At 43.0% G+C, this 10,056-nt stretch overlaps 1 protein-coding gene across 1 annotated transcript; it reads right to left on the bottom strand.

The window, feature by feature from the left end:
* Positions 1–2,397: 2,397 nt before the first annotated feature.
* LOC127342697 (heat stress transcription factor A-6a) lies at positions 2,398–5,061 on the bottom strand. The gene is made up of 2 exons (XM_051368693.2): positions 4,671–5,061; positions 2,398–3,439 (listed from the first exon to the last, which is right to left on the bottom strand). Exons 1-2 carry the CDS (start codon positions 5,043–5,045, stop codon positions 2,834–2,836), a joined length of 981 nt encoding a protein of 326 aa, XP_051224653.1. The 5' UTR covers positions 5,046–5,061; the 3' UTR covers positions 2,398–2,833.
* Positions 5,062–10,056: the final 4,995 nt, after the last annotated feature.

Genomic DNA, 10,056 nt, shown 5'->3' with positions numbered 1-10,056 from the left:
GTGGCAGATTTATAGCTTCCATCATGGCCTTTTCTGAATTGGTACCTTTTGTAGTGATCGGTGGGCCCCTTGTTCCATTCTGTTGCAATACATCAGTTTGCTGCCTCTGTACACTTGTTTCTTCTACCCTGACAGGTACTTCGTCAGTGCCTGTGATTGTAGGAGTAAAGCCTTGTCTACCTTGGTGAGTCGAAGGATGTGGAGAGATGAGGTGTGGAGGATGCACAACACTTGGTACCAGCTCTCTCCCTTGCCGACCAAACTGATGTTGCGTCGACATGTGTAGATGGCTCTGCGAAGAGGAGGAGGGATGACCAATGTTGATTCCTCCGATGTTTGGACCAAAAAGACCCTGACCTGTAAAGCTCGTCCTGATCATTTGATCTTCCTGAACTGAAACATTCACCTTCCCTTTTGGATCTTCAGCAAACATACGTTGCAGCCTGCTAAGAATTGTATTTCCTCTTTGATTTGTTTATGAACTAGAATTGGCTTTATGCAAATAACCCTAGAGCTTAGAACACTCTCAATAGCAATGTTAGTACTTACATTAGTATTAGTTTGCGAGTACTTGAAAGTACTCACGGCTTTGTCCCTGGCTATTCAAATGGCCAGACTATGAAGCCGAACAGCAATATGAAGATGACGGCCAGCAGGACATCTACGACAACTAGGAGCTTCTAACGTCAAGCGTTGCCTGTGGAATAGATAGTCCACTGCTACTTCGCTTTCGCTACGCATTTGTGTAATGATCATTAGATCAAGTGTTGTAATGAGACTGGATCTTGTGATCCTATTTATATAATGACTATGTTGGTATTGTAATGAATGATGACTCTATGATATTCAACTGTTATGTCTCGCAAAAACAATCTTCCTGGGATTGCGATGTATGGCATAATAGGCATCTGGACTTAAAAATCCGGGTGTTGACAAGGACCACCACCAAAACATAGCAAGACCGGCAGCCCCCACGCCGACTGTCCCTCCTGTCGGATCACCAGATCACCAGAGAAGAAGACGACGACGCGGATCATGAGTACCACCGCCGAATCGCCGCCGGGGGCGGAGGCCGCCACCGCTCCATCCAATCCTCCATGGCTACCGGCGAAGGGCATCAGGCCCCGGCCAAGCAGCTGTGCCGCCCGGCTTCCTCCACCGGCGCCACATCACCACCCATGGAGCGCTGCCGCGTAAACCCTCTCCTCCTCGTCGTCGTTCGACGGAAGGGGCACCGCCACCGCCGCCGAGGCCGGCAGCAACGGCGGCATGTAGGGCGGCGGCCCGAGGGGCGGCTGCGGGGGAGAGGGGAGATCCTCCGCCGCCGCCCGGGAGGGGGGCGGGAGAGGAGGTAGGGTTAGCCCTTCTTTTTTTCCTCATGATAACATCAATTGACGTGGCTTAACAGTTGTTACCACGCTTTTCTCCTGTTTCAATACCATCTAGATACTCGTATTTAAAGTTGTCAATCTTAATTTGATTATTTCCACTGAGTTATGATTTTTCGCGCTAAGCTGGTAGATAATCACAGAAGTGAGCTTTATATTGGTATACTGGACATTAGGATATCCTGGGATGACATAGGGAATATGTCACCTGATTAAGCTGGCAAAATAAGGTTGGGTATATGATAGACTTTTATATGGAATATAGGATCAAAGTCAGGAGTAGTATGGGACATTCTCCTCTTTGGAGACATCTTCGTTGAGCCTCGGTGCTACCCCCTTCATGGTCGGATGTGTCTGGGTGAAAACATTGGCCCTTGATGGGTCGAGCAACGGTGTCACCTTTGTGTCACTCCCCTCCCTGGCGGTGTTACTTATGAGACCTCGGCATTCTCTTGCTTCTCCTTTCGTGGTCACATGCGCCTGGCAGATTCTTGTGTGTAGTCAGTGGTTGGGGATTCCGGTGATGGTCTGCCGGCGACACCCTCCGCTCTTCATTTGTTGGAGACAAAGACCTCAAGTTTTCAAGTTTTATCTTTGTTTGTGGTAGTCGTACTCGTGTTGTTTTTACGTGTCATTTTCGCCCTCATATGTGTGTGTGTATTGTAAGCTGGTAACCTCAGCGGCATCGATGTGTGTATTGGGGTTGTGTTATAATCCTGGTCGGTTGAGGGTTTTATTAATTTAAAGTCTGTTTAAAGTATGGGACATATGATGGATCATCCAAGATAATATTATGGCCGGTTGAGGAGAAACAACTATAGACCAATTTGAGATGAAAACAGTAAGCATCTTTTTTTATGTACTCCCTCCAACCCATGAAAGTTTTCCTCGATTTGACAAAAAATGGATGTACCTAGACACTATCTGGTATGTAGATATATCCAAATTTAAACAAAATTCTGACAATTTTCATGAGATGGAGGGAGTACATAAAATTTTTCCGTGAGTAAGAACTAAAGGAACATCATACATCCATGTTCCCTTCTATTCATAGACTCAAACAACACACATTTTCAACCCAGTTGCATGGTGCAAACAGGCAAAATAATATCACGATGCTTAGGTGCATACATCAAAATTTAGAACTCACCATCAAACTTGCGCAGATCCCTGGTTTTCATTATCAGAGAGAACTGCTGCTATTTTTTTTCAATGTTCTTTCGAGGTAAATGTGCAATGACAGAGAAGTGGGCTAACTGATGTACAGATATGAGATGGCACAACGTAATATGAACAACTCCACTTTTTCACTGGCAGATTCTGTTGTTTGCATACCTCTAGTGTTCCACAAACTGCATTGGCTCAACTAGATATGGGCAGTCATCAACCCAACCACAAGGCCTTCCGGTGAACTCCTCAATATCGAAGCCGATATCACCCTTGCCTTATTGTTTAATTTGAGTTCCAGGTATTGCATCCAGCTCTTCCCATACATCATCGCACATGTCGCCTATGTTCTGATCACTACCCTTGGGCAGAGGCTGGTTGTTCGCAGCTGTGCCACTGTCACTGCTACCTGCAGTCGTACCCTTCTTCAATGGCACATCGACAACTTGTAGTTCTTCATTTTCCACCAGCCTTTGTCTTTTGGCGGTGTTTCTTAGCTCTTTCTTATCTGCACAACTGAGCAAAATCTGCTGCACAAAGCCTGGGTTACTGAGTGCCTTGGCAAAGAAAGTGATGATCTGCTGTTGCTTCCTTTCATTGTTTAGGACCCTCTGCTCCATGGCAATGAGCTGAGATCTACAGATGTCATATTTCCGCTTAAGTGTGATAACTTCTGCTCTTAGAGCTGCACTGTTTCTCTTTAAACTATCAACCTCGTTGAGATATTCAGGCTGTCGATGACAAACATTTCCGTTTCTGAGTTGTGATTCCATCTGATGCTTGGAAGGACGTCGCCTCCTGATGTCCTTCAGTAAATGCTTCTGACCAGCTAAGAAGGCTTCATTCGCAAATTCCCACCGACCTGGATTGACCTTTCGGAATCCCTGCACAGAAACACACGTAGAAGTTAGAAACATTTGCAGTATGCCAGTATGGTGACAGTCAGCAGTTCAGAATAGTCAGTAGGACCGACTTTTTATCGATAAAGGGGATAGTCTATAATTGCAGCCAATCAGAATCCAGCAGTAATCAAGTAAATCTAACTCCCTCCTTTAGTAAGAACATAATATAAGAAAGAAAAATCTCAAGCATATCTGTAACTGTTTTAGCTACCAGACTAAATCAATGGTGACCTAACCTGCAATATCTATCTGCAGTTGAAATTTTATCAAGGAAAAAAAAACTATTAGAAAGGCATTGAGAAGCCCAGAACATGCTGGCAAGATGTAATGGTTACAGCAACAAAGGCGGTTTGTGGTAAGCGCTGGAATAAGAAAAGGCTAGGTCCGTACAAAAATCATCGGGTTCACGTCAACAAAACCACCAAAAAAAGGAACAGAGTTAAACTAAACCATGTTAACATCACCTTTCACTTCTTAACAATTAAAGGATGGACAGATCACGAGGTTTTAGTTCTTGAAGTGGTAGAACAAAAATTGGGTACGACTTATGAGCTACTTGGACACCTGTAAGGCCCAGAAGGGAGCATCTTAGATTGCATTGCGAATAAACTGAGTACATGTCATATCGAGCATAGTGAAGTTGATGAATACTAAAATAAGTAAATTATCACAAACCACAAACGCGTAAGCAGAGAATTGATCACAACAGACCAAAACAAGCAACAACCATAATTTTTTGAAGGCAAACGTGAAATAAAAGTGTAAAACTCTAACACACATTTAACTCTTACATGGTTTCGATAAGAAAAACTATTAACTCTTATATTGGCCCAATTGCGCGTGATTTATAATGTGCGTAAACTTCCAGCAAACAAGCGTGCTGCCACGCCTGTGGCAATTTTCTTGATAAAACAGAATGCCCAAATTAGCACATCGAGGAGTGCGCACATTTGTGTGCACATCACAGTCAGAACTCAGTAACTCACAACATTCAGACAGTTCATAATTATAAATCAAATTGGAATCGATTTCTAAACACTCTCAATCAGCAGGCAACAATGGTCATATACCTCTCACCTTGCAAACAACACGCACAGGGCAGCAGTTAGAACTGTATCGCGGAGACACGGTGGATAAACTGTAATTTGCAACAACAGATGTGCCTAAAAAGGAGAGAGGACGGGGCGCGAATAGGGCTGTTGATGATACATACGTAGGTGTTGAGCTGCCTGACGAAGGAGGCGAAGTTGGCGTGCTTGAAGAAGCGGGAGAGAACGGCGGCGGCGAGCGCGTGCGGATCCCAGACCACGAAGCTGCTCCCACTGTCTGCCCACGACACCACAGCGTCAGTGGCTGCGTCCGCCACCATCTCGTACGTCTTAGCCACGAACGGCGCCGGCCCCGGCTCGCCGAGCCCCTCCATCGGGCGCGGCCACGCCCACGCCTCATCCTCCTCCTCCGGCTTCACCTCTCGCTTCACAACCGCCGTTTCCCGTGTCATTGCTTCTTCTCCGGAGACTCCTGCCTCGGCGCTGGTGCGCGTCCTCTTGGAGCCGGGGATGGGTGGGAGACGGTAGGAGGAAGCCATCTGAGTATCTGACCATGCGTGTGGTGCTTCGCTGGGGTTTTAGGCTTTTAGCACTTTATAGCGATGCTGTGACTGCAATTAGCGTTTGGTTCAATTTTCTTTTCTTCAGAGTAGCCGTATTAGATCACTAAAAATAGTTCGTACAGTATATGCGTATGTAATTTGTTTGCATTCAAGTTTCTTAAGATTTCTTTAAAAGAGGGAGACATAGAAAACAACTGCTCTCTTCGGCCGCGCAGGCGGGTGCCCGATGCTGCAGTCGGCTCTCTTCGGCCGCGCGGGCGGTGAAGGGGGCGGCGGGTGTGGGCATGGTGCGGAGGTCACCCCGATGGGCCTCTGGTACCAAATCTGAAGACGGAGGCTCCTGATACGTCTCCGACGTATCGATAATTTTTTATGTTCCATGCCACTTTATTGTTGATACCTACATGTTTTATGCATACTTTATGTCATATTTATGCATTTTCCGGCACTAACGTATTAACGAGATGCCGAAGAGCCAGTAGCTGTTTTCTGCTGTTTTTGGTTTCAGAAATCCTAGTAATGAAATATTCTCGGAATTGGACGAAATCAACGCCCAGGGGCCTATTTTGACACGAAGCTTCCAGAAGTCCGAGGGAGAGACGAAGTGGGGCCACGGGGCGCCGACACACTAAGGCGGCGCGGCCAAGGGGGGCCCGCGCCGCCCTACTATGTGGCCCCCCTGTCAGGCCTCTGACTCCGCCCTTCCGCCTACTTAAAGCCTTCGTCGCGAAACCCCCAGTACCGAGAGCCACGATACGGAAAACCTTCCATAGACGCTGCCGCCCATCCCATCTCGGGGGATTCAGGAGATCGCCTCCGGCACCCTGTCGGAGTGGGGAATCATCTCCCGGAGGACTCTTCACCGCCATGGTCGCCTCCGGAGTGATGTGTGAGTAGTTCACCCCTGGACTATGGGTCCATAGCAGTAGCTAGATGGTCGTCTTCTCCTAATTGTGCTTCATTGTCGGGTCTTGTGAGCTGCCTAACATGATCAAGATCATCTATCTGTAATGCTACATGTTGTGTTTGTTGGGATCCGATGTATAGAGAATACTATGTTATGTTGATTATCAATCTATTATCTATGTGTTGTTTATGATCTTGCATGCTCTCCGTTGTTAGTAGAGGCTCTGGCCAAGTTTTTGCTAGTAACTCCAAGAGGGAGTATTTATGCTCGATAGTGGGTTCATGCCTCCATTAAATCTGGGACAGTGACATAAAGTTCTAAGGTTGTGGATGTGCTGTTGCCACTAGGGATAAAACATCGATGCTATGTCTAAGGATGTATGTGTTGATTATATTACGCACCATACTTAATGCAATTGTCTGTTGTTTGCAACTTAATACTGGAAGGGGTTCGGATGATAACCTGAAGGTGGACTTTTTAGGCATAGATGCATGCTGGATAGCGGTCTATGTACTTTGTCGTAATGCCCAGTTAAATCTCACTATACTCATCATATCATGTATGTGCATGGTCATGCCCTCTTTATTTGTCAATTGCCCAACTGTAATTTGTTCACCCAACATGCTTATTCTTATCGGAGAGACGCCTCTCGTGAACTGTGGACCCCGGTCCATTCTTTTAATCGAATAAATCTACTGCAATACTCGTTCTACTGTTTTCTGCAAACAATCATCATCCACACTATACATCTAATCCTTTGTTACAGCAAGCCGGTGAGATTGACAACCTCACTGTTATGTTGGGACAAAGTACTTTGGTTGTGTTGTGCAGGTTCCACGTTGGCGCCGGAATCCCTGGTGTTGCGCCGCACTACACTTCGCCGCCATCAACCTTCAACGTGCTTCTTGGCTCCTACTGGTTCGATAAACCTTGGTTTCTTACTGAGGGAAAACTTGTTGCTGTACGCATCGCACCTTCCTCTTGGGGTTCCCAACGGACGCGTGACGTACGCGTATCAAGACACGCTGCAAGGGGAGTCTCCACCTCCAATCTCTTTACTTTGTTTTTGTCTTGCTTTATTTTATTTAGTACTTTGTTTGCTGCATTATATCAAAATACAAAAAAATTAGTTGCTAGTTTTACTTTATTTGCTATCTTGTTTGCTATATCAAAAACACCAAAAAAAATTAGTTACTTGCATTTACTTTATCTAGTTTGCTTTATTTACTACTGCTAAAATGGGTACTCCTGAAAATACTAAGTTGTGTGACTTCACAACCACAAATAATAATGATTTTTTATGCACACCTATTGCTTCACTTGCTACTACAGCAGAATTCTTAGAAATTAAACCTGCTTTACTGAATCTTGTTATGAGAGAGCAATTTTCTGGTGTTAGTTCTGATGATGCTGCTGCCCATCTCAATAATTTTGTTGAACTATGTGAAATGCAAAAGTATAAGGATGTAGATGGTGACATTATAAAATTAAAATTGTTTCCTTTCTCATTAAGAGGAAGAGCTAAAGATTGGTTGCTATCTCTGCCTAAGAATAGTATTGATTCATGGACTAAATGCAAGGATGCTTTTATTGGTAGATATTATCCTCCTGCTAAAATTATTTCTTTGAGAAGTAGCATAATGAATTTTAAACAATTGGATATTGAGCATGTTGCACAAGCTTGGGAAAGAATGAAATCTTTGGTTAAAAATTGCCCAACCCATGGACTGACTACTTGGATGATCATCCAAACCTTTTATGCAGGACTGAATTTTTCTTCGCGGAACCTATTGGATTCAGCTGCTGGAGGTACCTTTATGTCCATCACTCTAGGCGACGCAACAAAGTTTCTTGATAATATAATGATTAATTACTCTGAATGGCACACGGAAAGAGCTGCACAAGGTAAGAAGGTAAATTCTGTCGAAGAAACCTCTTCCTTGAGTGATACGATTGATGCTATTATGTCTATGCTTGTGAATGATAGGACTAATGTTGATCCTAATAATGTTCTGTTAGCTTCATTGGTTGCTCAAGAAGAACATATTGATGTAAACTTCATTAAGAAAAATAATTTCAACAACAATGCTTATCGGAACAATTCTAGTAACAACTATAGGTCATATCCTTATAATAATGGTAACGGTTATGGTAATTCTTATGGGAATTCTTACAACAATAATAGGAACACACCCCCTGGATTTGAAGCCATGCTTAAAGAATGTATTAGTACACAAACTGCTTTTAACAAATCTGTTGAAGAAAAGCTTGGGAAAATCGATATACTTGCTTCTAAAGTCGATAGTCTTGCTGCTGATGTTGATCTTTTGAAATCGAAAGTTATGCCTAATGAAAATCATAATAACAAAATTGTTACTACGACAAATGCCATCCAAGTTAGAATTAATGAGAATATAAGATTGATGGCCGAATTGCGTGCTAGGTGGGAAAAAGAAGAAAATGCTAAAGAAGATAATATAGCTAAAGTTTGGACTATTACCACCACTAGCAATGCTAATGTTCCACATGTTGCTGCACCTCCTACTATTAATGGTAAAAGAATTGGTGTTGGCAATGTTTCTACTTCTAATGCAAAGCGTGAAAAACTGCCTGAAACTGCTAAAACTGCTGAAACTGCCTGTGATAAAACTGCTGAATTTTTTTCCAACATTGGGGATAATGATCCCATTGCTTTAGATCATAATGGTTTGGATTTTGATGATTGCCACATCTCTGAAGTTATAAAGTTCTTACAAAAACTTGCTAAGAGTCCTAATGCTAGTGCTATAAACTTGGCTTTCACGAAACACATTACAAATGCTCTCATAAAAGCTAGAGAAGAGAAACTAGAACGCGAAGCTTCTATTCCTAGGAAGCTAGAGGATGGTTGGGAGCCCATCATTAAGATGAAGGTCAATGACTTTGATTGTAATTCTTTATGTGATCTTGGTGCAAGTATTTCCGTTATGCCTAAGAAAATCTATAATATGCTTGACTTGCCACCATTGAAAAATTGTTATTTGGATGTTAATCTTGCTGATAATTCTACAAAGAAACCTTTGGGGAGAGTTGATAATGTTCGCATTACCGTTAACAATAACCTTGTCCCCGTTGATTTTGTTGTCTTGGATATTGAATGCAATGCATCTTGTCCCATTATATTGGGAAGACCTTTTCTTCGAACTGTTGGTGTTATTATTGACATGAAGGAAGGTAATATTAAATATCAATTTCCTCTCAAGAAAGGTATGGAACACTTCTCTAGAAAGAGAATGAAGCTACCTTTTAATTCTATCATTAGAACAAATTATGATGTTGATGCTTCGTCTCTTGATAACACTTGATATACACTCTCTGCGCCTAGCTGAAAGGCGTTAAAGAAAAGAGCTTATGGGAGACAACCCATGATTTTACTACTGCACTTTTATTTTATATTTGAGTCTTGGAAGTTGTTACTACTGTAGCAACCTCTCCTTATCTTATTTTGTTGCATTATTGTGCCAAGTAAAGTCGTTGATAGTAAGGTTCATACTAGATTTGGATTACTGCGCAGAAACAGATTTCTTTGCTGTCACGAATCTGGACCTAATTCTCTGTAGGTAACTCAGAAAATTATGCCAATTTACGTGAGTGATCCTCAGATATGTACGCAACTTTCATTAAATTTGAGCATTTTCATTTGAGCAAGTCTGGTGCCTCTTAGAAATTCGTCTTTACGAACTGTTCTGTTTTGACAGATTCTGCCTTTTATTTCGCATTGCCTGTGTTGCTATGCTTGATGGATTTTTCGATTCCATTAACTTTCAGTAGCTTTGTGCAATGTCCAGAAGTATTAAGAATGATTATGTCACCTCTGAACATGTTAATTTTGATTATGCACTAACCCTCTAATGAGTTGTTTTGAGTGTGGTGTGGAGAAAGTTTTCAAGGATCAAGAGAGGAGGATGATACAATATGATCAAGGAGAGTGAAAGCTCTAAGCTTGGGGATGCCCCGGTGGTTCACCCCTGCATATTTCAAGAAGACTCAAGCGTCTAAGCTTGGGGATACCCAAGGCATCCTCTTCTTCATCGATAACAT

This window comes from Lolium perenne, chromosome 3, assembly GCF_019359855.2.
Source record: "Lolium perenne isolate Kyuss_39 chromosome 3, Kyuss_2.0, whole genome shotgun sequence".
NCBI classification, from domain to species: domain Eukaryota; kingdom Viridiplantae; phylum Streptophyta; class Magnoliopsida; order Poales; family Poaceae; genus Lolium; species Lolium perenne.
This window is presented reverse-complemented; position numbering and strand designations above follow the sequence as displayed.